The 27,007-nt window shown below is 43.5% G+C and overlaps 1 protein-coding gene across 1 annotated transcript in view; it reads right to left on the bottom strand.

Annotated features, from left to right (window-relative positions):
* LOC120054603 (calmodulin-regulated spectrin-associated protein 2-like) overlaps nt 1-27,007 on the bottom strand; it is an 86,223-nt gene that overhangs the window by 2,391 nt on the left and 56,825 nt on the right. Inside the window, exons 5-16 of the mRNA XM_039002074.1 lie at nt 20,878-21,019; nt 20,136-20,275; nt 13,257-13,361; nt 12,589-12,686; nt 11,350-11,381; nt 11,175-11,244; nt 8,833-11,026; nt 6,887-7,023; nt 6,229-6,446; nt 5,541-5,637; nt 4,016-4,131; nt 1,396-1,514 (exon numbers count right to left, since the gene is read on the bottom strand). Of these exons, the coding sequence (XP_038858002.1) occupies nt 1,396-1,514; nt 4,016-4,131; nt 5,541-5,637; nt 6,229-6,446; nt 6,887-7,023; nt 8,833-11,026; nt 11,175-11,244; nt 11,350-11,381; nt 12,589-12,686; nt 13,257-13,361; nt 20,136-20,275; nt 20,878-21,019 (3,468 nt within the window). The remainder of the gene's footprint in view (nt 1-1,395; nt 1,515-4,015; nt 4,132-5,540; nt 5,638-6,228; nt 6,447-6,886; nt 7,024-8,832; nt 11,027-11,174; nt 11,245-11,349; nt 11,382-12,588; nt 12,687-13,256; nt 13,362-20,135; nt 20,276-20,877; nt 21,020-27,007) is intronic.

Raw genomic sequence — 27,007 nt, 5'->3', positions numbered from 1 at the left:
CTGCTGTTTTCAACTCTCTAGAGACCGCAGGAGCGGTAGAGATACTCTTAATGATCGGCTATGAAAAGCCAACTGACATTTACTCCTGAGGTGCTGCACCCTCGACAACTACTGTGATTATTATTATTTGACCATGCTGGTCATTTATGAACATTTGAACATCTTGGCCATGTTCTGTTATAATCTCCACCCGGCACAGCCAGAAGAGGACTGGCCACCCCTCATAGCCTGGTTCCTCTCTAGGTTTCTTCCTAGGTTTTGGCCTTTCTAGGGAGTTTTTCCTAGCCACTGTGCTTCTACACCTGCATTGGTTGCTGTTTGGGGGTTTAGGCTGGGTTTCTGTACAGCACTTTGAGATATCAGCTGATGTACGAAGGGCTATATAAATACATTTGATTTGATTTGACATGTCTAGCTGTCATCAAGGAAAGCGGTGGCTACTTTGAAGAATCTATATATAAAATATATTTTGATTTGTTTAACACTGTTATGGTTACTACATGATTCCATATGTGTTATTTGATAGTTTTGATGTCCACTATTATTCTACAATGTAGAAAATAGTAAAAAATAAAGAAAAACCCTTGAATGAGTAGGTGTGTCCAAACCTTTGACTGGTACTCAGTGGTGTAAAGTCATTTTTTGGGGTATCTGTACTTTACTTTACTATTTATATTTTTGACAACTTTTACTTTTACTCCCCTACATTCCTAAAGAAAATAATGTAGTTTTTACTCCATACATTTCCCCTGACACCCAAAAGTATTCGTTACATTTTGAACGCTTAACAGGACTGGAAATTGATCCAATTCATGCACTTATCAAGGGAACATTCCTGGTCATCCCTACTGCCCCTGACTATCCATAAAATAAAAACCAAGAAAATGGTGCCGTCTGGTTTGCCTAATAAGGATTTTTAGATGATTTATACTTTTGATACAAGTATATTTTTTTATTAAAAAAATTTCAATTTCCATTTACTTTTGATATTAAGTATATTTAAAATGAAATACTGTAGACTTTTACTCAAGTAGTATTTTACTGGGTGACTTTTACTTGTCATTTTCTATTACGGTATCTTTACTTTTACTCAAGTATGGCAATTGGGTACTTTTTCCACCACTACTGGTACTGTATATAAATATATTTACAAAAAAATATATGGGGGATTGGAAATGATGCAGACAATTACATTGATGGAAGCTACAATCTATCAGCAATATTAAAGCTGATCTACACCCTAAAAAATTAAACTTAAACACATTCCTAGTAAACATCACCATAATCAACTTAATATAATGTTAATAAGTTATTCATCTGAGATGTTATTTCACTGTATTGAAGAGCTACCAACACCGTAGAAATAGAATGACTAGATTGTAGAGAACACATTACCTCTAGAATCTTGTTCTTCTGGCCTTCGTTGACCTTGCCTGCCAGGCAGCAGTGGGCCAGTGCGTTCTGGATGATATGCTTGTTCGATTTGGCACTTGGCTCCTTGTACAATTTGGGTCCTGTGCACACAAGGGGAAGATTATCAGTTGTCATAGCAACCATTCTATCTGGGGCCTCTGACTTGTCCCAGCAGTTTGTCAATAAATAATTTATAGGTGTATTATTACTCATCATGGAATCTGAAGACCAAGGGCCCTCTACGCTATCATCATCTCGCTCCTCATCTCAAGTCAAAAACATAATAATTCATGCTGACCAATCATGGCATTAGATTCAACATGTTACCCAACCAATGTGCAGTGACAAAAACATAAACTGAAGCTGTTAGTGGTACTTCCAACTTTGAAAGGGTCTCTTTGTAAAATGCAGCCCCCTGGTGGAAACTAGGCAAATTGCAACAACAGCCTGAACTAAAACAACTCTTCCCCCACCATAAAGCAGCAATATGTAAAAAACTTTCACATAGAAATGTGAGTTATAGATCTGCCATTCTCATTGAAAGCAAGTCTAAGAAGCGGTAGATCTGTTCAATGTGCAGCAGTTCTATGATTTCTGTTCTTACTTTCAGTTTTGTACACCAGCTTCAAACAGCTGAAAGTACAACATTTTTGGTTTGGTCTACAAACTATATTTGCTTGTTTTGTCACATAAACTGAAATTAGAGGAACTGTTAGAATTTTAGCAACCAGGAAATTGCGGACCAATTTCTGCATAGTGCATCTTTAAGTTTAGCTTTGCATCGTTTTACTTTTGGTTTAGCACGCCAATTTCAAACAGCTGACAATACAATATGTTTGCTTATTGAAAATATATTTCACATCGGTTTAGATGGTACAATGATTCTCTACACTGCTTGTTTTTCCTCACATAAACTGAAATTAGGCGAACATTATAGCATTTTAGCAACCAGGTAATGGCAGGGCAATTTCAGGGGGTCTATACTTGCAAACATCAGAAAAGGTTTAAGTTAAAAAAGCGCTTCAGCCGATTAAAATCGTTGACGTAATTGCATGTGATAAAACGCTACATGTTAGCTGTTCCCATTAGATAACCTGGCACATTTAGCCCTATGCTAACCTGACCAGCTGGCCGTGATTGACCACTTGTTCATAAAATCAAAGACGGTCAAAGATCATACCTCCAAGAAATGTGAACCATTACAAGTACTGTAACAGGGGAGATCTTAAGGGTATGATCTTTGACATTATTCACAATTCATTCAGGATTATCCGTAATCATGGTAGCATCCACATTAATTTAGAAGTGTTTAGAAACATATTCTAATCTTATTTACAATAAAGGTGACTCCAAAATGACACAATACATGATTTACCATACTGAATAGCATACTAATGGGCACAAGATAATCTGTAACACAACCAAAACTAATTGCAAACGCATCCAACAAGTTTGGAGAGTCAAAAGCTCGATGTAGTCATTGTGTGATAGGAATATGGGACAAAATACTACACTTTTGACTACCTTATTTATAAGAATCTTTAGGGGTGTCAAAAAATTTGACACTTACATTTTACCATTCATTGTCTTTCAAAAGAGATATTGAATTGTGTTTGGTTGTCAATGCAACCAGGAGCGTTATGCACTCATTATTTAAGAGGCAACATGAAGTACGTGCGGATGGAAGGGGGGTGATCCGGAGGGGGGTGATGTTGGAGAATTTAGAAATGTTCAAACACCTGAAACAACTTTTCCTTGCAATCTAGAGCCATAATATTATGCTTTAAAACAAAGACAAATCTGCCTTATGGGCATGACGCCTCTGAACATAACCAAATATCAACAAAGAATAGGACTAAATATAGACAAACTGGAATGAAATCCAGAGTAAGTCTGTGGCACAGATGGAACTATGCAAGCAGAAGACACATCTCCTTCAAATCTTGCTATTTGGTTGCGGTGACAACAAAACACATTTCAACATCACTAAATATCATTCAACTTGAAATCAACCAGAGCTTGAAACCCTAGGTCTATTTATTGTCTATTTTTAGTTTAATTCTAGGTTTAATTGAAACAATACTTGTTGATGACGTTGTAAATGCTATATAGGCCTAAATAGTATAATTAATGATATATGAGTGATAAAGTACAGTCACATTTAATTTTCTCTGTAAAACCTACCCTTTGGAATAACTTTGATAGCAACAGTGAATACATTTCGTTTTTAAGTGGAGATCTCTCAACAAGCATTCTCACCATAGCACATTGGTAATAGTCAGTGACAAATTTCATAGCGAAGCAGGGCTTGATTAAACCCCATTGGGTAACGTGTATTCTGTTGAGTGTGGAATGTACAGTGTCTATTTTGTATACAGCAGTACAGTGTCTCTAAGACAATTTCCCCTCACAGACATTAAAGTTAATCCTATATCCTATCCTATATAAAAGCAGTTTAGATTCATGAATTGGACCCAAATCAGATATCTTAAAAGCATGAAGTACACTCAGTTAGCAAAGCCAATCATGAAGAATTATAATACAGCTAATACAAATGATCCAATAATGTGCCACTGGTGTGTGTAATGAGTTGATCACCCACCGGTGTACTCTGTGTTAGATTTAACAGACGAGGTGGTGGAACCGTTCTCCCAATCGTCCTCCCCATTCCGGCTCCCAGATCGACAAGGGGACAGAAAACCATCTGCAGAATCAGGCCTGACACACACACACACGAGAGAGAGAGAGAGAGACACACAGAGACACCAACACAAGCATTTCGGTCACCTCTCTCCACAGGTATTGCCTTTTCAAAGGTCAGCTTTGTTACCACATATAGAATGATGTAAGAAGTTCTCGCTTGCCATGGGGAAACCGTACAAGCTATTTGTGTGCACAGTACAAACAGTGTGTACCCAAGTCATTTGAACATCGCTAACAGGGATTGGCTTTGGCTACTACGGTTCTTTGCTTATCAAAACCTTAAGTTCAAGCTCTCTAAAGGGCTTTTCAAACAACTGAACCAAACCGAGCTGTACTGAGCTGGCCTGATTACCCATCCACCATAGTTGCTGGAACCATACTGAAAAGGACAATGTGTAAACAAAATACCTGAGCCAGCACAGTTTGGTTCGGGTCGGAACAATAGCGTGAAAAGGGTATATCTTTACTCTCATACAAGCATGGGCAGCAGTGAAGCAATGTGACGCAATCAAGTGTTCTTGAGGGATAGATACTACAAGCGCCTATATCACAAAGCATCGTATCTAGATACACTTAGCATAGGGAAGAGGTTACGAAGCAGTAGGAATATAGGCGGTGACAATGTGACATAGGGAGAACAGAACAATGCTGTGTATTGTTCTGTGTAATGCATTTGGGGGGAAATGCATTTACGCAGGGGTTGATGGTGAGATCTCTGTCACATTGAAGGATGTTTGGTGGGACCATGAAGCATCACACGGGTCGTGTTCATTAGACACCAAATGGATAAAAAATGGACTAAAACAGGAGGGACTACCTGGACTTTCCAATAAGAAACACATATTTGAGTTTTCCTTTGCGTGTCCTAATGAACAGGACCCTTGACTTGGTATTGGCCCAGTGTCTTAAGACTTCCCATAAGGATTCTCATTCTTATGCTACAGAAGCTGGGACCGTGAGGTGGATTCAGGGTTAAACTACTACACGGGAACTAACCTTCTCCTTCTCAGTTTAGGAGAGCTCAGAAAGAAGCACAGGCTGCCAGAATGTAAGCTAGCACTTCTGACAGTTCCAAAACATGAGTGGTCAAAGAGAGTAGGTAGGGGGGGAAAAAGAGTGTAGAGAATACAGAAACGTTAGGTTAAGAGCCGTTGGCTAGAGAGAGGGTTAAAAAAGCAGGTCAGAAGTGATACTCAAGTTCAATGAAACATGAGCACGAATAAACATTTTGGGACATTTTTCGAACTTTTAACGTAGGTAGAATTTTCACTTGTCCCATTTGACATCAATGCATGACTGAGTGAAAATGAAACTTCAGTCAAAGTTAGGATTCACCCCTTAAAGTAGAATAAATGCTAAGAGGAAATTCAACTAGGCATATGCAGAAATGTGTTTCATATACTGTTAATATAAAGGAATCTCACCTTGGTGTTCTCTTCTCAGAGTGCACACTGTCGCTGTCTCCCAGGTTGAGCGAGGCCAGAGACAAGCTGGAGACTGAAAAAACACGAGGGCGTGAACCTGGATGTGAAACAAGTTTTGCACAAGATGGGACAACACCGTTACACCACGATCACAACACAGTCCGTCCACAGTATTTTGTGCCCACCTTGTCACAGCTATCTGCAGCATCATTTGATGTTTACAAACACACACATATCGCTGTATGGCTCCTTAAATTTGGCAGGATTTTGATTTTGAGTTCACTTTCGTAGTCAAAGAATGACGATGGATGCCATGGAAACCATACAGAGTCCCACATAGCATAGTGAGATGTCCTTGCCAGATTATCAGAGATCGATTCAAGCCTCACATTACATTACAAGATCAAATTGGTTGAATTGGTTTGGCAAAGCAGTTAAGAAATCAGGCAGGGTTAGCTACTGAACTGAGTTATAACTAGTACTAGTACTAGTTGGCATGCAGATCTCAACCAGAACTAGTACACTCTCTAGTCTACCATAAGATGCCACGCTGCGCTGCAGAGAAACAGTGTTTTATCGCAGATGGCACAAAGCTAGCTGTGGCGCCAGATGGGCGACACTTGGGCAGACGCGCCACACCAACACGACACCGACGGTGAGCCCTGAGAGTGGCTGTCTCCATGGTTACCTGCCGCCCCGGCCGGGGTTCTGGGGGAGTCCATGCTGTCCCGGTGGATGGACTTGGGCCGGGCTCTCCTCTGTTTGGAGCCGGCCAGCCGCGGCTTCATCACTGTGTCCATGTCCTCCATGAGCTTGAGCTGCTTCCTCCTCATGTACTCCTGCTTGATGAACTCCCGGCGGGCCTTCTCCTCCTCCTTCCTCATGTGCTCTTCCTCTGCTTTCACTCTGAAAGGAGAAATAGTAGATGATGACCAAGAATCAAGAACATGTAAAACTATGACCGGGACACAATCATACATAGACAATGCGTATGCAATTGATCAAAGTATTTGAATATTGATTGATGCACATTACCAGACAGTCAGTAGTAATGTACTTTGATCAATTGCATTAGCATTTCATGCTTCTACACCTGCGTTGCTTGCTGTTTGGGGTTTTAGGCTGGGTTTCTGTACAGCACTTTGTGACATCAGCTGATGTAAGAAGGGCTTTATAAATACATTTGATTGATTGATGTACTTTGACAAATACAATTTGATTGACTAACGTCAGACAACATGATACTATGTGTGAGGGGCTTTAAAAACAGCTCAAGTGGGAGTGTTTGTATGTGGCTGTGGGTATGTGCATGCTTGTGCATGATTGTAGTGGAAGGGATTACAGACCGGGCCTCCTCCTTCTTCTGCTCGAGCTCCGCCTCCTGCTGCAGCTTCTTCTGCTGCGTCTCCTTCTCCCTCCTCAGCCTCTTCTCCACGAAAGCAGCCCTCTTCTGAGCAATGTTGTTCTCCCCCTTACCGTCATCCTGGGGACAGGTACACACACACAGTCAGTGGTGTTCTTTCATAACCAGTGATGCACAGTTACAAGGAACCCTCAGGACTTCCCTGGTTAATGTGAGATGTTATTTCTTCTGGTACATTTAAAAGGGCAGCTGCACAGACCAAGATTATACCTACCACTCAGGACTTGAAAGCAGTTTTAGTGGAGACTTTTCGCTGAACATGCTAGCACTTTCAATGGAGACTATTAATTGAACATGCTTTTTAGTCTAAGAGTAGGCCGCCCTAGGCAGCGGCCCCTTGCTGGGTGTATTTCCTGAGACTTTGCAACTAAACTGGGAGCGATGCTCTCTCTAATAGCAATACGCCTCTACTGACGACTATTTCTTACTATGTCACACAAGATCCAATGCCATGTGCAAAATCTGATAATTTGATCTGAATGCTGAAAATTGCATGTGAACCTCATCACAACTATCCTACAACTAGCTCAACATCTCTCTGAACCCACTTCTCAGCAGCTGCATCTGAATTATTCACAAGCTCCAGTTTCCTGACCTAGATAAAGGAACAGACAACTGTAGCTAGCTAGATACCCTCCCCAGAACAGGAAAGACCAAGTTGTCCTCGGCTTGACCTATTTAAAAAATCATTCATCATCTCATATTATAAACAGAGTATTTCCTTCCAAAAAACAAAGATGGCCGCCAACAGAACCAAAGCAAATTTGCTTTTTCGTAGAACTGGGGCACAGGCTTTTTCAATTACATAAGACAATAGTCATTCTTGGCGGCCAAATGTCCAGAATCTGCCATTTACACACTAATGAAATGACTAAAACAACACACTAATGTAACAGCTATTGTTTTGGAGATGATTCCCAAACATAAAAAGGTCCCGAACAGTCAAAAAAGTGGTCTCTTGGAACAACTTACACCGGGTTAAGCCGCCTTAAAATTTCTATACTTAATGAAATATTACCACTACCATGTCTATTTTTATTTCCCAAACATAATTACAATAGATTTATTTTTTCGATTACAGGCTCAAAATGGCTAGAAACAAAGACCTTTTTTCTGAAACTTGTCAACTTGTTGTTCTGAGAAATGAAGGCTACTCCAAAAGAAGGCCAGTTTTATTGCTTCTTTAATCAGGACAACAGTTTTCAGCTGTGCTAACATAATTGCAAAATGGTTTTCTAATGATCAATTAGCCTTTTAAAATTATAAACTTGGAATAGCTAACACAACGTGCCATTGGAACACAGGAGTGATGGTTGCTGATAATGGGCCTCTGTACGGCTATGTAGATATTCCATAAAAAAATCTGCCGTTTCCAGCTACAATAATCATTTACAACATTAACAATGTCTACACTGTATTTCTTATCAATTTTATGTTATTTTAATGGACAAAAATGTTGCTTTAAGTGACCCTAAACTTTTGAACGGTAGTATAGGTATTTTCCAAGAACCATCAGTCAAGGTGAGCTCCCCGCCTACTCAGCCTAATAGCTCCCCGCCCTCATACTGTCTTTTCAGACTTCCTGGTAGTTTGACATGAGAGAACAAGTACTTTTTCTAAAATGTTGAGCATTTATATATCGGGAAGAAATATTATGGGTGATGTTTTAGTCACTCAAAAGGCTATTTTACATGGGAATCAGAATGATTGTTCGAGACCTTTAAATTGTGTTAGAGGCTGTACAGAACGTTTGCCTCTGGGGATACTCTTGAGCCAAAAGCGTTCTCCTAAATGGACAGAAATATTGTGTCAAAATTAGCTCACAACTATTAGCAAAAAAACTTCTATCATGTATCTTTAACTTCCTACCTTAAAGAAAAAGCCACAGGACATTTTCTCGTCATCGCCATAGGTCCCCTCCATGTCTCCACTCTCCTCCATGCCTTCTCCCTCAAGAGGCTTGAGCACATACAGAGGCACCTCAATCAGGTTGCTTCTTGCCCCGCCAAAGAGGTCTGAGATTAGGGGGGTCTCGGTGGGGGTGACCGTAAAGGTCTCTTTCACTGGCTGGGCCAGCACTTCAGATACAGTCGACACTATTATGGGTTTGAGCTCATCCATTTTCACCTGCTTCTTCTCCTCTACTTCCATCTCCTCATGTTCCTCTGCTTCATCCTTCTTTGCAATCTCTCGGGTTACTTCTTGTCTTTTCTGGTTGTCTTTGGCTGGGGAGGAGGGAGAAGAGGCACTACCTGCCTCTGTCTCTGGGGATAGCAGGGGTTCAGTGTCCCTGTCCCTATCCTTGTCCTCTGTCTCTGTGGTTTGACCGGTGGGTTTCTCCCCCATGTAGGCAAAGGCCATGGGCTGGAATGGGGAGAAACGGCGCAGGCGGGGGAGGCTGTCCACAGACTGGGGTGCTGTCAGGCAGCGGTTATAGGGGGCCAGCTTGAGCTCGCTGGGGCGCGGCGTGCGGGGGTTCCGTGAGTGAAAGGAGGCCGACTTCCTCTTGATGCTCGTGGGCGAGCGGTGGGCGGAGCGGGGTGAGTCGGCCGGGGAGGGTGAGCCGGAGGAGCGAGTGGAGGCGCGGGCGTATTTCTGTGGCGAGGTCTGGGGAGGGGGGATGACCCAGGCCTGTTGTTGCTTTTGTTCTCTCATGGCCATAATGACCTCCTGTTGTTGGGCCAGGCGCTGCATCTCTGTCTGCAGGAAGCCCAGTGAGTGGTTCAGCTTCTCGATGGAGCGTGTGTATTCAGCTAGATCCACCTCACCGGGTCCTTGACCTCCGGCGGGACCTTGACCTCCCTCTTCTCCTCCCCCTCCGGAGGAGGAGGATTTCAGCCAGCGGGCCCCAGAGGGTCCCTGCCCCTGCTCAGCCCCGTCGGGCGTGTCCGCTTTGCTCCTCCCTGTTTTCCTCTCATCTTCCGTTGTCGTCTTCCCCCCTTCCTCCTGTCCTCCTACCCCCGAGGCGCCGTCACCCTTCCTCTTGACCACGTCCAGGAAGATGGAGCGGCCCATCCTCTGGCGGTGGCGAGTGAATGCGGCCTCCACCTTCTTCTTCTGCGCCTCAATGGCTTTTCGCTTCTCCTCCAGGCGCATGCGCAGCTCCACCATCTCCGTCGCCATGGCCTGGGCCGGGTCGCTAGGGGGAGGGGCCTGGGCTGGCCCAGTTGAAGTGTCTTGGGTGAGAGGCGCAATCTGTTGATGCACGGGGCTGTGTTCCGGAGTGGGTGCCCAGGAGACGGACAATGGGAGGCCCAGTTCTGAGCCCTCGGGGGTGGTCTTGAGGGAGCTGCCGCCCCCGCTGCTGCTGCTTCTTCCCCCCGATTCGGGGACACTGAGCTTCCGGAACTTCTGCTCGGCAAAGCTGGTCATCTTGGTGCCGGAGCTGGTGGAGGGAGATTTGGCGTAGCCGGAACTGCTGGGGCAGGGGCTGGGCGTGTCCATGTCCAGCTCCATGCTCAGAGCTTCCCTCAGCGATGAGTCCTCGTCCAGGGTCTCGGCGATGTCCTCGGTCCTCACGTGGATGCCCGTGTCCACCTCCGTAGTGTCTGTGGTGCTCAACGAGTCCAGGTCCCTCTTCTCCGGTCGAGCATTAGGGTCCAGGCCAACTTCACCACCTCCTCTGCCCTGGTTTGGACTGTGCAGAAAGAAACCATTTTTGATGCCCTCTGTCAGAGGGCTCTGTGGGGCCTGCCTACCAGTGTTGTGGATTATCTGAAGGGCTTCCTCCATGCTGGGGGTGGAGATGCCATTTCCGTGCCTGTCCAGGTTTGAGCCACCGTTGGGGAACCTCAGTGGGCCTCCAGGGGGTTCAGGCCTGCCAGGCTGTCTGGGCAGATCGGGCTCTGACAGGTTGTCCAGGCGGCCCTCCTCCTCGATGCCCGTTCCCTGCCCGTTGATGGGCTGGAAGGACAGGTTCCTCTTCATGCCCCGGGGCATCTGTTGAACCTTGAAGCCCTCTGTGCTGGCAGAGCGAGTCATGCTACGGCCGGGGGGAGTGGATGTCTGGGCGGTGTCCTCTTTGTCAAAAGGGATGTCGAAGGATACACCGTAAGGCCCAGACCTGGCAAAAACAAACAGTCAAGTCAATCAGTCAAATGCTATTAGAATTGCACTTTTTTGTTACCAATACGTTATGACAATCACGTACCAAACAATACTTGCATTTTGTCCGTTAAAAGTCATTAATTGTCTTGCTCCATGATACTAACCTTTTCTCCTTGGGCCAAGTTCCTACACAGCCATCCACAAAGGACATTGAGGTCGATCTCTTTATTTCACCTGGATGAGAATAAGCATCTCATATTAGATGCATACAATTTTATTATATTTTAATCTGTTTAATGATCAATTGGTAGAAGACAAAACTTCTAGTGATCTAGTTACCTGAGTTCCTAGGTTGTGGTTGGAGAGGCAGGCTAGAGGGGTGAAAAAAATATAAAATAATATTGTCAATCATGAACACCTACAAGAGTTAAAACATACTGGTTTCCAGATGAACAAGACATTATCACCTCTGTTGAGAGATTGTGGAATGAGGTCTTTTTTAAGCTTGGCACCATAGCTTGAGTGCTGTATGTACAGTATGCGCCCACCCCAGACTACTTAATACATTCCAGATGGGTTTGCTTAACCTCTGATCAGTATCCCCTGCAGATAGCCATGATGCGGCGCACAATTGGCCCAGCGTCGTCCGGGTTAGGGGCGGGTTTTGCCGGCCGGGATGTCCTTGTCCCATCACACTCTAGTGACTCCTTGTGGCGGGCCGGGCGCATGCACGCTGACTTCGTTCGTCAGTTGTACAGGGTTTCCTCCGACACATTGGTGCGGCTGACTTCCACGTTAAGCGAGCAGTGTGTCAAGAAGCAGTGCGGAGGACGCATGGCTCTCGACTTTCGCCTCTCCCGACTCCGTATGGGAGTTGCAGCGATTGGACTGTAACTACCATTTGGGGAGAAAATGGATTACATTTACAAAAATAATAGTAAAACAAAATGTTTTATAAAGACCAGTTCCAACGAGTCTTGTTCCATATAGACTTGGTCGGATCCAGACCCGGTTCGATTCGAGTGAGGGAAGAAGCAGAAAAATCTATTTTTAAGCTAGCTGATAAAGTGCGAGTGGGAGGAGCTAGAAAGAGGTGACGCTCTAGCATGGGCCATTCTTACAATAACAGGGGAGGTTAGCATTTGTTGGGGGTATGATATTTGTACATCTGTAACTTTCTCACTCATCATTATTCACAATTAATTTAGGATTACCCGTAACTATGGTTGCATTCACATTCCTGTAGAAGTGTTAAGAAACATAATTCTATTCTTATTTACAAGAAAAAGTATTTTCCATTGTGCACAAAATCATCTGAAACACAATCAAAACCAAAAGCAAATGCATCCAACAAATTTGTAGAGTCACAAGCTTGATGTAGTCATTGCATGCTATGAAACTGGACCAAATACTACATTTTTACCACATGAATACACATATAAGTGAATTTGTGCAAATACTTTTGCTCCCCTAAAATATATATGCGTGCATACATTTCCGTAAGGGTGCCCCCAGTGTGAATCGAACATGACGTACCAACTTAGCCAAACAGGACCGTAAATGAATAACAAATAGTACCTGGGTCGTTCTGGGCTGGGCGGTCTCTCCATGAAGCTCGTCTTGGTGACATTGGAGATGGGAACAGAGGGCATGTTCCTCAACGATGTGAGGGCTGGCTCTAAAAACCAAACACAAACACATTACTTTCATTAAAAGCCCAATACAGCTGTTTTTATATCAATATCAAATCATTTCTGGGTAACAATTAAGTACCTTATTCTAGTAGATTTCCATTAAAATGGGCAAAATCTGCTTTTCAGCAACAACAACAAAAAATAGTTTGCTAGGACTGTCTGGGAGTGGTCTGAGTGGGGAGGGGGAAACTGAAAACTAGCTGTTATTGGCAGAGAGGTTTGGAAATCTCTTTGTTATTGGTCTATTAACTAATTTACAGCATGGTGATGTCACCATATAAAGCCAAAACTCTCGCCCTGCTGATTAGAAGGTCCAGTTTAGATTGTATTATCAACCAGCAACTATCAGGAAATAACACTGATAAAATTGTTTCACAGTTTTACAGTAATAGGTTCATCAGCTGTTGTAGAATATATAAAATATATAAATATAAAACAGAGGTAAACAATATATTTTAACTGTACTGTGCTTTTAAAACCATTAAATAGAACAGGAATTATTTAATCTGGATGTCTGAATTTGGCAAAAAATACAAAACAGTTCTGAAGTACAAAAAACTGCTTTCCTTCAGTGTCCAGAACTCTTGGTTGTACAAAGGAGGGCTTCACCACTTCAAACCACCAGAACAGCTCGGCCATGAACACAAGGTAGTTGTTCTGGAAAAGACAAAAACAGACAGGATGTGGTGGTAAAGCTGAGGCTAATAGAAACAGTACTGCGACATGAACTCCTGTAGAAAAACGTAACGGTTCAAAACTGTCGAATGCAGTACACCTGAGCTTCCACAAGATGTCTCTGTTAACTTCAAAAAGACAAACTGTCACGCACATCATAAACACTTTGACATTTTCTTGACGAAAACCTTCATAGACCAAAGAGAACCCAACTGGTTAGAGTAAAGAGTGAGCTAATTTAGTCACTTCGCTTACCTTGTTTATACAGTGTTTCCCCCATCACTTTAATAACCCTCAAAACAGAGGAGCCGGTTCACATTTCCCAAGGTGTCACAATATTTTACAGTACACAGCCAGATCCCTTTAGTTAATATATCATTTACATAATGGTATGTGGTACTGTTGGTACTTGAATGTGCCTGTGCGTGAAAAGAAAACCATTAGCCTAGTTTCTGCTCCTCTCGAGATGGGCACAGAACCAATGAATACGGTTGACCTGTTTGGTCCTTGTGACCTGGTCAGAAACCAGGTCAGAAAGAACAGGAACGAAAATATATTCAAAGAGGTGCTGTCAAAAATATTGATTGATGACACTTACGAATTATGATAAAACACAATCAACGAGTCCCAGAAATGGCATATGATATATGCCGAGTACACATCTAGATAGATGGGAAAATAAACGATGGCCACATCCTCATGACCAATCATGGTGTGTTATTGTTATTCCTTTGTTTACCATCCTCATCCACTGACACTTAGCCCAAAGTCATACTCGTTAGCCAAGAAAACGCAACAGGAAGGGACAACCTTGACTTGTCCAGTAAGAAATGCTTATGTCCATTTTCAGTTGCAAAATGTTTTGCTACGGTTTGCCCTGATGAACATCACCCAGGGTTCCCCAAGGAGGCTGGCACACACACACGTGTTCCGATATGACCTTGAGTATATGCGGTGTTCATCAGGTCAGCAACACAATTTCTAACAAAAGGAACATTCCCTTACTCAGTGCAAAAGCAGTGTGTGTGCGCATCTACAGTTGTCAGAAGTCAGAAGTTTACATACACTTAGGTTGGAGTCATTAAAGCTCGTTTTTCAACCACTCCACAAATTTCTTGAAAACAAACTACAGTTTTGGCAAGTCGGTTAGGACATCTACTTTGTGCATGACAAGTCATTTTTCCAACAATTGTTTAGAGACAAATTATTTCACTTATAATTCACTGTATCACAATTCCAGGGGTCAGAAGTTTACATACACTAAGTTGACTGTGCCTTTAAACAGCTTGGAAAATTCCAGAAAAGTATGTCATGGCTTTCTGATAGGCTAATTGACATAATTTGAGTCTATTGGAGGTGTACCTGTGGATGTATTTCAATGCCTACCTTCAAACTCAGTGCCTCTTTGCTTGACATTCAAAAGAAATCAGCTAAAACCTCCGGAAAAAAATTGGAGACCTGCGCAAGTCTGGTTCATCCTTGGGAACAATTTCCAAACGCCTGAAGGTATTATGTTCATCTGTACAAACAATAGTAAGTATAAACACCAATGGACCACATAGCCGTCATACCGCTGTCTCCTAGAGATGAACGTACTTCGGTGTGAAAAGTGTAAATCAATCCCAGAACAACAGCAAAGGACCCTGTGAAGATGTTGGAGGAAACAGGTACAAAAATAACGAGTCCTATATTGACATAACCTGAAAGGCCGCTCAGCAAGGAAGAAGCCACTGCTCCAAAACCGCCATAAAACAGCCAGACTACGGTTTGCAACTGCACATGGGGACAAAGATTGTACTTTTTGGAGAAATGTCGTCTGGTCTGATGAAACAAAAATATAACTGTTTGGCCATAATGACCATCGTTATGTTTGGAGGAAAAATGGGGAGGCTTGCAAGCCGAAGAACACCATCCCAACCGTGAAGCACGGGGGTGGCAGCATCATGTTGTGGAGGTGCTTTGCTGCAGGAGGGACTGGTGCACTTTAAAAAATAGATGGCATCATGAGGTAGGACAATTATGTGGATATATTGAAGCAACATCTCAAGACATCAGTCAGGAAGTTAAAGCTTGGTCGCAAATGGGTCTTCCAAATGGACATTGACCCCAAGCATACTTCCAAAGTTGTGGCAAAATGGCTTAAGGACAACAAAGTCAAGGTATTGGAGTGGCCATCACAAAGCCCTCACAAAAACCTCAATCCTATAGAAAATTTGTGGGCAGAACTGAAAAAGCGTGTGCGAGCAAGGAGGCCTACAAACCTGACTCAGTTACACCAGCTCTGTCAGGAGGAATGGGCCAAAATTCACCCAACTTATTGTGGGAAGCTTGTGGAAGGCTACCTGAAATGTTTTACCCAAGTTAAACAATTTTAAAGCCAATGCTACCAAATACTAATTGAGTGTATGTAAACTTCTGAGCCACTGGGAATGTGATGAAAGAAATACAAGCTGAAATAAATACTTCTCTCTACTATTATTCTGACATTTCACATTCCCAAAATAAAGTGGTGATCCTAACTGACCTAAAACAGGGAATGTTTTACTAGGATTAAATGTCAGGAATTGTGAAAAACTGAGTTTAAATGTATTTGGCTAAGGTGTATGTAAACTTCCGACTTCAACTGTATGTGTGTGAGTGTGTTAGTGTGTGTGTGACAGATTCACCTCTTCAGCAATATTTACCCTCAGCCGTTTAACAGTATGTCAAGACAGCAGAAGCAGCTAACTAGAGGTGACTCCCCGAAGTGACTACACTGCATTTAAAATAATTGGTACCGTGAGCAGTTTTGGTCATGCAGAGCATAGCTCCCCGAGTCCATATCAGACCACAGCCAATCCTATTGTTACAAAGCCAATAATCTCTGCAATCCAAATCAACAGTGACTCAAAACCAGAGCACATGAATCATCTTTGCTCATATTCCAGGGTGTTATGTCATAACAGACATAATATTTTAATGTTTTTATCTGTCATGACAGATTATACAGTAGCCAAAACACTGACAAACAACCATCCAGCCAGAACACTGACAAACACAAGTATCCAATGTCAAACTCTGTAGCAACTGAACTACAGTAAATTATCATAACTATGATCAATAAAATGTAAACCAAGTTCAATCATTCAAAACAACACATAGCTCCATCTCAACAGAATCTCCACCACAGCAATCTTTAATCCTATAACTCCAACAATATAACATACAGTACAGCAAACAATCACAACAACCATTTTTATAGCCTGGTCGCAAATCTGGTAATGTTGTTTTGCCAACTCCTGTCTCACCAACACCAGATTGCAAGACAGCACAAACTGATCTGGTACCAGGCTACAATGTCTATTGCAGTGAGCTACAGTAGCCTACCTCCTCTAGGTCTATTCAGCTGCAGCATGAGTGGGGTCCTCCCAGTCCCAGTCTGATAGAGAAACGAGAAATGGTCTCCCCTAGCCCAGATAGCAAAAGCTTGTCCTCTCCCTCCATATGTCTGTCTACCTGCTTCCTCTCACATTAGATCGTGAGCATTATCTCTCCTAATACCACCGCCAGTCAAACATCCATTCTGTTCCGCCCCCGATTTTCTACTGATCTCCAACTCACAACACCGCAACCCTGTCGCCTGATATTACCTCGCCCAGTTGCCAGATTGTCAGATTTTACTGTCACTTACTGTTCTCTGGCGGGTTGCCAGGTTTGGAGATTGCAGCGTGTCAATCCATGTCTGAGATGAGAGCTCATTGGTGCTGACTGCAAAACAAATCTGACGCTAAAGCGTTGGGATGGATAATCTGTTTAGTAGGGACCACACTGGCAACCCCACCCCTCTCAGTGGGGGCCCACACACAGGCTACCATGGGCTATGATGTCATTAATCACTTTACATTAGCCAAGGGGCTGATTAGACCAGAGACCTGTGCGTCTGAGGCCATATTCATAGTCTCAGGTCCCCCATGTCCATAAATGATAAGATTTCTCTCTCTCTCTCTCTCTCTCTGTATCTCTGTCTGTGTCTCCCTCACTGTGTCTCTCTCTGTCTCTCAATTTTTCAATTAAATTCAATTCGCTTTATTGGCATGACGTAATAATGTACATATTGCCAAAGCTTATTTTGTATATTTACAATATAAAAACAAATTAATATAAAAATGAGAATCAAAATTGTCAACAGGACAACAGTAACAACAATAACCAAGGGTCAAAATAACCATACATTCAACAATAACAATAAGCATACAGTAGAGGACATGTGCAGGTTGATTGGTCTGTCAGACACTGTCCCTCAACTTATGGCAGGCAGCAATGTAGTGCACTGCCAACCCACAGCTCTCTGCGTCCTCCCCCAACAGGACGGGTAGCCTATCCTCATCAGAGAGGTCTTTGAAACCTTGAATAAGGGTTTCAAATTTGGGAAAATGACACTCTCTAATTGTTTTATATTTTTGACATTTTGTCAGGAAATGCAGGTCCGTCTCAGGTTCTGCTGTTGTGCAGTGGTTGCACAGCCTTTCCTCTACAGGGAGCCAGGTTTTCCTGTGTCTACCCTTCTCAATGGCAAGGCTGTGCTCACTGAGCCTGTACTTTGTCAAGGTTTTTCTAAGGTTTTGATCAGTAACCATGGTCAAATATTTAGCCACGGTGTACTGTCGATTTAGGGCCAGATAGCACTGCATTTTGCTTTTTGTTTGTGCTTGTGTTTCCCAATAAGCAATGTAGTTTTGTTTTGACTGTGTTGTAATTTGGTTTATTCTGATTGATTGGATGTTCTGGTCCTGAGGCTACAGTGTGTTAGTAGAACAGGTTTGTGAACTCAGCCCCAGGACCAGCTGGATGAGGGGACTCTTTTCTTTGCTCAGCTCTTGGCATTGCAGGGCTTGGTAATGATATGAGAGGGGGTCACTGTATTTTAGATATATATATTTTTTTTTAGATTAATTGCTCTTTTTTGAGTTTATTGAGTTTATTATTAGTGGATATTGACCTAATTCTGCCCTGCAAGAATTGCATTCTCTCTCTCTGTGTGTCTCTGTCTGGGTCTCCCTCACTGTGTCTCTCTCTCTCTCTTTAAATGATTATAAAAGTAAGAGGTTTTTTGCTGAGTGAGTGGATGATTTTGTGGTCAAGCTGCACAGAAATAGCAACTAGAAGCTCAAACTCCTAAGAAGAGGTTCAAATGAAGAGCACAGAGACTATCTATAATATATATGTCTTTTGTCAGTGGCTAGTATACAGGTTGTTGTGAAATATAATTATGAGAAGGGACAAGCCTCTCAGACTACGGCAATTTGACTGGAACACTCATGGGTACACTCAATATGGTGGCCGGTCCACCTATCACAGACCATTGACTTGAATGGGAATGTAATTCTAAGAATTATATTTCTATTTTGGCTAGCATAAACTCAATGTCAGTGTCATGATAGATGCAGTAGGATTTTTTTGCCTCTTCAGCCCCAGGGCTCTGTTTTACCTGACCCGCAGCCTGAATCATCTCCTTTCTAAGCCTTCTGTGAAGTGACTTATTCAGAATCTGCCAGTGTGTCTGGGGTTGCTTAAAGGACCATGTCAGACACAGCTGATTCCAACTCACTACTATTCACCTCCGTTGTGAACTGTGTGCTTTAACAGCTACTAGCAACACTTCTCCACTGAAAGGACCAGCACAACTGACAGCTGGGTAGACTCCAATACTCAACACCCAGACAGGGCCAGTGGTACACTGTTGTTTGCAGCACTCAAGGCACACACACAAACTCTGCCCCAACTCACCTTTTCTCCATTATGACACTTCTCTGCCACAAAAAAAGCAACACATACCATTTTTAACCGTTCATCAGTTTTCAGTACAGTACTTGTGCGACCATACTGTGCAAGAAGAGAGAAAATGGGGAATGCAGAGCTGTTTGTTTCCCACCAGTTTCTATGACTGTCCTAAAACATTGACAACAACACACGTGACCAACACCCACAATGCACAGCCTGGGAGCCAACACAAAGACACAAGCCAAGTGTTATGTGTCCATCCTTCCTGCACATAGATACAATACCTACCGATATAATAGCTTCCAGTGAAAAATGGAGCGCGAGAGAGCGAGAACGAGAGAGCGAGGAGCGTAGAAGAGAGAGATGAGAGAAAGGTATATAATGAGAGGAAAGAAGGAGAGAGGAAAGAGAGAGAAATAGGGAAGGCAATACAGACAAAACAGAGACACATCTAGCACAAACAAACCAGATCTGTGGTTTGTGAGGACAGAGAGTTTTTACAGGATCTATTTCAGACAGATCCCATTTTCCACCAGGCTTTCTCCAGCTGTATTACATAATATGAATAGACACGAATCACCAACTCTGGCAATGCTGCACACACTGTAGCTGCCAAGCCTTATGCCTAGTTTTACCCATTGTCCTTAGCTCTTGGACTATCCTCCATCCAAATGTATTATTTTCTTTGCAAAATCTCCTGAAACTTTTGACGCCCTTTAAAAAACAACAATTCAAACCGAGTTGGCTGAACTCTGTGTGCAGTAATACCTTTTTCACACTACTGACCTGAGCCAAGCCGTGCTGCGCTGTACTGCGCCGGCGTGGTTACACATGCAGCCTAGTTGCTGGAACGGTGTGGGAAAGGACCACGTGAAAACAAAATATCCCAGCCAACACGGTACGGTATAGACACAATAGTGTGAAAAAGGATATACATTTGTACCTCAGAGATTCTTTCAAAAAACATAACTTCATAACTTTGCCTTGTGGACTTACTTTGACTGACGAGGAGGCGTAGACCATGTCCTCCAGACTGAAGTGGCAGCAGCGGTCGAGGTGCTGTTGACAGAACTCCTGCACCAGCTGCAGGTTGTACAGGCTGTCCACCAGTGACATGCTCTCCTTAAGGCGGATATCTGACAGGGACAGGCCACAAGGACACATCATGGGCTAAGTTGGTTAAAGGGGGGTCTGAGAGACAAGTGATGCACAAATCTCTTGGAAGTGAATCAGAAAGTGAACATCCGTTAGGAGTCGGGCTTCTGGAGGTATTTGTAAGGTGTTTGTCCCTTCTTTGTATGGGATTGACCAATCAGGGATGAGGATACTGGATGTTTTCCAGAAGGTACTCAAGCTGTTTTGATGCGAAAACAGAATCTTATGGAGTGCCTTTAAATCAATCATCACTCTGAATTTGGGGTACTGAGCCTTGTGTGTGTGTGTCCATATCCGATCCCAATCACTTCATCAGTGGGTTGATGATTGATGAGATTAAGGGTGAGTTGAGAGTTGAGACTTGATGTTCATCACTAATAGATGGCTCACTCACTCCTCCTGGAACATGAAAGGCTAGCCAGGGGAGAGCCGTTAACACCTTCAGGCTAAGTGATTGAATAACTCAGACAGCTATAGGCCTCTCAATAAGGTAATGTGTTGATAGGGAACCACAGACCCCCCCCCCCCCCCCCCCCCCATCCCCACGGTCAGAATACAGTTTAGTACTGTCTAGTTAGTGTACCTTCCAGTTTGACTAGCTGTGGGCAGTAGAAGTGCAGCACAGTGGCCAGGGCACAGCCGTCAGTGGTGTCCTTCAACAGGTTGTCCACAGGGGGGATCCAGGGCACCTGCTGTGCCACCGCCTGCTCCTTCCTGTAGCGAGCCTGGAGCACCACAGGGAAGACAGACAGACAATGGGTCTGGGCATGGCGATAGATGGTGCAAGGGAGATTCATACGCATACGGACAGACAAAAGAAATACACTGACAGAGGCGGACATGTGGGAATGCAGATTTCCATATCGATGGAGTGCATCTCTCATTGGAGTTGAAGAATGATGATATTCTATCATGCAGGGACTAACGACACACAAACCATGGGAATACTTCATTAATCGGACATCAAAACAGGACAATGTAATATCGACTTCATAATAGAGAACATCACCATGCATCAATCAGATGCTCAGTAACCTCCAAGTAACACAAATGATCTTTAATGAAATCAAATTGAGGGAAACTGAGTGAAACCGCACAAAAAAAGCAACACCAATAACTGCAATCACATGCTGGCGTTCACTTGTGGAATGATGACATTTACTATGGTGACAGTCACCACGGAGACGCAATGGAGACGGCGGTGAGAGACATTTCACTATGGAAACGGACAGATGGAAGAGGAAAATATAAGTGTAGCGCTGGTCATCTGACTTACAGGCACCAGTTTCATGTACCATTTGGTCGGAGACTTCAGGAGCAAGACAGAGAGAGAGAGAGCGAGAGAAGGAAATAGAGAGACACATAGGAGAGAGTGGAGACAGAGCGATACATGGGCAGAGGAGGGGCATAGAGAGAGAGAGAAACAAACAAACAGACAAGAAAAGATGAATAATCCAGTCAGCATTGGACTTTGGGTATTTTTTGCCATGCTGGCTAAAATGTCAAATAGAGGATTCTCTCATGTCAAACAGACATCTTTCCTTGAGACAGCTAGTAGAGTGCACCCACAGCAGCAACCAGGGAGATTTGTCGTGAAGCCTAAATTGTGACTGTTCTCCTAGTTGAAAAAAACCAAACAATGTTTGTGTATTTGTACTGCGTTTGCGTGCTTGCAGTCTGTTTGCCTGAAACGGTGTTGGAATTGCTTTGTGCTGCCTTCAGTGACATTGGCCCTTTTTGTGTCCGTTTCTAAAGGTTTGAGACAAGTATTACAGTGCATTGGCAATAAGTGCTGACTGAGTTTGTGTCGAGTCTGACATGTTTCTCACACACTTTCAAGGCTACATCAAAGACGCGTCTGTAACCATCACTCCTATTGGGTGGCAAATGCTTCCTTAAACACCAACCGTCAACGGTAGCCAAACAACTAACCTACAGTACATTTTGAATGTCGCAGTTCCAGGTTGATGAAAAGGTCCGGTTTTTGCAGTTCCCGGCTGATTGAATAGCACTGTTCTTTGAATACTAACGTGAGCACTTCATAGACTGACCTCAAAGGCTCACAATAAAGAGATATGTGCCACACTTCGTGAAGTGGACGATTCGAAGGTATAATCTCATTCACAGGTAATATATTGATCACGCTGATCTTTCATAGTACTGGCTGGAGAATTTATTCAACTACACTTCATCCAAGCCAAGGTCTTGAAAAGTTACTTGTGAAACACTAATCAGTGTTTAGGTTTCAAACAATTTAGCTACATTTTCCGTTTTTTTTTAACAAAGTATACAGAGATCCTTAAGTTCTAGCGAGAACAACTTCTGGTGTCTGAGTCCAGACAGTGAGAGTAGGATTGCAGCGACACACAGTGGCAGAGCATGAGGACTAGCGATAACTTAGTACACCCTTCATTCAAAGAGATACAGTTCAAATTGATCAAACCCACAACGGTTGAAATCAAATGAACGGCTAGCAGGCATTACTTCACCTCTCCAGGCACAAATGGCCCATAACATACTGCTACCCTTACATGACACAGCAGAATAAACACGAGCTGAACATTTGGCAGGGGGAGACTGGGGAGTGTGTGTGGGAAGAGGGGTTGGTGGTGGTTATGGAGTTCCAGTAGGCATGTCCCAGCAATGTCCCAGGTTGTGGGACTATGGCAGGGAAGGCTATAGGGTAGGGCTATGGCCGGGCTATATCAGGGCTAAACCACAGCTAAAAGACAGGGCAGCCAAGACCACCACTAAAACCCCCTAAAGAGCGCTTAGGCTTAGCCCCAATCCCAACCATCCACCACCACATCAATCAACTTGCTGTCCTGATAGTGTTCTCCCTCTATGACAAATCACATCCTCTCCAACCAGACATGTTCAATTCATCCCGCACAGATTTGCAACTTAAAGGGATTACTTCTCTTCGTTTTTTTGTTGTTGTTTTACTTCTCTGTCCTGCCATTGCCTTTGACTCCACATTGACCACAAGTGTTTATTGTGTTTCGCAGCGTACTGTGCTGCAGCTTAAAATAAACCCTGGGTCGCCCAGCTCAGCTCTTCTTTGTTCCGATGACTGCAGCACATCTGTCCGTGGAGGGTTACACGTCCCTCAAAGATATCAGCGACTCAAAGAGCGTGACAGATTTAGGGGGTGTCTGGAGCTAGCATCCAGGTCAGAGTGCCGGGGGGAGGCGGAGAGGGAGAGGGAGCTGGAGAGAGAGAATGTGTGTCTTTTTACTGAATTGCTCCATGAAATGGGTTTCCATGGCCGAGCTGCCGCACACATGTGCATTGCCAAGCGTCGGCTGGAGTGGTGTAAAGCTCGCCACAATTGGACTCTGGAACAGTGAAAATGCATTGAATCACACTTCACCATCTGGCAGTCCGACGGACTAATCTTGGTTTGGCAGATGCCAGGAGAATGCTACCTGTCCCGATGCATAGTGCCAAATGTAAAGTTTGGTGGAGAAGGAATAACGGTCTGGGGCTGTTTTTCATGGTTTGGGCTAGGCCCCTTAGTTCCAGTGAAGGGAAATCTTAACAGCATACAATGACATTCTAGACAATTCTGTGCTTCCAACTTTGTGGCAACAGTTTGGGGAAGGTCCTTTCCTGTTTCAGCATGTCAATGCCCCTGTGCACTGGTTTGACCCTCCTTTGGCAGCAATAACTTTAACCAAACGTTTTCTGTAGTTGCGGATCAGACCTGCACAACGGTCAGGAAGAATTTTGTACCATTCCTCTTTAGAAAACTGTTTCAGTTCAGCAATATTCTTGGGATGTCTGGTGTGAACTGCTCTCTTGAGGTCATGCCACAGCATCTCCATTGGGTTGAGGTCAGGACTCTGACTGGGCCACTCCAGAAGGCGTATTTTCTTCTGTTGAAGCCATTTTGTTGTTGATTTACCTCTGTGTTTTGGGTCGTTGTCCTTTTGCATTACCCAACTTCTGTTGAGCTTCAATTGGCGGACAGATAGCCTTACATTCTCCTGCAAAATGTCTTGATAAACATGGGAATTCATTTTTCCATCAATGATAGCAAGCTGTCCAGGCCCAGAGACAGTAAAGCAGCCCCAAACCATTATGCTCCCACCATCATAGTTTACAGTTGGATGAGGTTTTGATGTTGGTGTGCTATGCCTTTTTTTCTCCACACATAGTGTTGTGTGTTCCTTCCAAACAACTTAACTGTAGTTTCATCTGTCCACAGAATACTTTGCCAGTAGCGCTGTGGAACATCCAGGTGCTCTTTTTGAATACTTCAGACATGCAGCAATGTTTTTTTTTTGGACAGCAGTGGCTTCTTCCGTGGTGTCATCCCATGAAAACCATTCTTGTTTAGTGTTTTACGTATCGTAGACTCGTCAACAGAGATTTTAGCATGTTCCAGAGATTTCTGTAAGTCTTTAGCTGACACTCTAGGATTCTTCTTAACCTCATTGAGCATTCTGCGCTGTGCTCTTGCAGTCATCTTTGCAGGACAGCCACTCCTAGGGAGAGTAGCAACAGTGCTGAACTTTCTCCATTTATAGACAATTTGCCTTACCGTGGACTTAATGAACATCAAGGCTTTTAGAGGTACTTTTGTAACCTTCTCCAGCTTTATGCAAGTCAACAATTCTTAATCTTAGGTCTTCTGAGATCTCTTTTGTTCGAGGCATGGTTCACATCAGGCAATGCTTCTTGTGAATAGCAAACTCAAATTTTGTGAGTGTTTTTTATAGGGCAAGGCAGCTCTAACCAACATCTCCAATCTCATTTCATTGATTGCTCTCCAGGTTAGATGACTCCCGACTCCAATTAGCTTTTGGAGAAGTCATTAGCCTAGGGGTTCACATACATTTTCCAACCTACACTATAAATGTTTAAATTATGTTATTAGTTTAAGCACAGTATGTTTGTCTATTGTTGTGACTTAGATGAAGATCAAATCAAATGATGACCAATTTATGCAGAAATACGGGAAATTCCAAAGGGTTCACATACTTTTCCTTGCCACTGTAGATCTGGTAAAACACATTGCTTCTCATACTCTGAGACATATGTTTTGTTGTATATTGTCCCTGCCAAACACACACAAACAGCCAGCTGTCTGTCCAAGCATGATAGCCTATCAGGCAGCACTTCATGCAAGGTCTTTGCAGGCACATACACATCTGTTCTGGGATGGGACATCTGCCTTGCCGCAGTGGCATTGCCTCCTGGGAACTATCCAAGATTTTCTCAAGGCTCTTTTATAGACGTAACTTCTCTCCAGGTTCACAAAAGGTGTTGTGTCATAATTTCCACACAAACTGTGCCCTCCTCCGGATGGGAGGCCCAGCCAAAGTATGAAAAGAAAGACTATACTATATGTCCGCAACAATTTAATGGGTAAGCCAACATTTCGGGCACACTGTGCCTTCTTCAGGCTTTCTTAAGGACCAGCCACAGTAAAATGATGGTGTGTTTAGATGGGCAAGCAAAGAAGACTGAGGAGGGGATGGGGGAGATGAGAGGGGGGGAGAGAAGAGAATGGTAGAGGAGGGAAATAAGGAGAGGGAAAAAAGGAGTAGAAGACAGAACAGAAGTAGAGAAGAGGAGAGGAAGGCAACAGAGCGGAGAGAATGACATCATCTCTCTCTCTCTATCGTCAGTTCTGCTGTGTCAGAGGCCATGTTCCCATGTCAACCCTGCTGCTCGGCAGACCATAATACTGAACCAGACTGCCTGTGATGACAGAGCATGAATCAGCTGGTACAACAGACACGCAAACAACAGCCTGTCATAAGGCATTAGAGTCTGCATGTAGCGAGACGCAACAACTCCTAGATAGGTAGCCAGTTTAGTTTCTGACCTGTGTGACCCCAGACTAAATGACAGTTGTCTTGTAATTAGCATTGAAAGGACTTGACTGAAAAAAAAATGCTGTGTGGGGTGTGAAGAAAGTAGGAGAGAGAAAGTACAGTAGCTGTTTGTGCCAATGGCGTGACAATTAACATCTGTCTGTACTGGGTCTGAAGTTCAAATGTATGCAGATGATACAGTGATATATATGTGCATGCAAAGAGCAAACAACAAGCTGCACAAGAACTCACTACTGTAATGGGCCAGGTTACAAAGTGGCTCAGTGACTCATGTTTGCATCTCAATGTGACAAAATCGGTCTGCATGTTCTAAACAAAGAGGGCAACTGATGCTACTGAGCCAGATGTCTATGTGTCAGGGGAGGAGCTCCAGGTGGTATCCGATTTCAAGTACCTTGGGCATCATACGTAATTCCAACCTCTCTTTTAAAAAGCAGGTGAAAAAGGCAGCAGAACCACAAGGTCTGCCATGAGAGGTGACAGTATAGTTCCCTCAAGGAAAAGCACCTTTAGTCAATCCGCTTTCTCTGCGAGCGCTTCCCATGTCTGGAACACACTGTCATCAGACACACACAACTGCACCACCTATCGCACCTTCACAAAAAACATTAAAGGCCAATCAGACTTGTGAACATAATTCCTAGCTGTGTATTGTCGTTTTTCATGTTGTCTGTAGCTTGTGAGGTGTGGAAACACTTAGTTTCTTTTATGTATTTTGTTTTGTTGCTTTTTGTGCTATTGCTCTGTCTGCATGCTACGTGTTGCTTGTCCTATGTTGCTCTGCATGTGTATTGTTATTGTAATTGTTTTTAATAACCCGCCCAGGGACTGCGGCTAAAAGCGGCACTTTTACGGAAACGTTGATTA

The sequence above is a fragment of the Salvelinus namaycush genome, chromosome 10 (genome assembly GCF_016432855.1).
Source record: "Salvelinus namaycush isolate Seneca chromosome 10, SaNama_1.0, whole genome shotgun sequence".
Lineage (NCBI taxonomy): Eukaryota > Metazoa > Chordata > Actinopteri > Salmoniformes > Salmonidae > Salvelinus > Salvelinus namaycush.
This window is presented reverse-complemented; position numbering and strand designations above follow the sequence as displayed.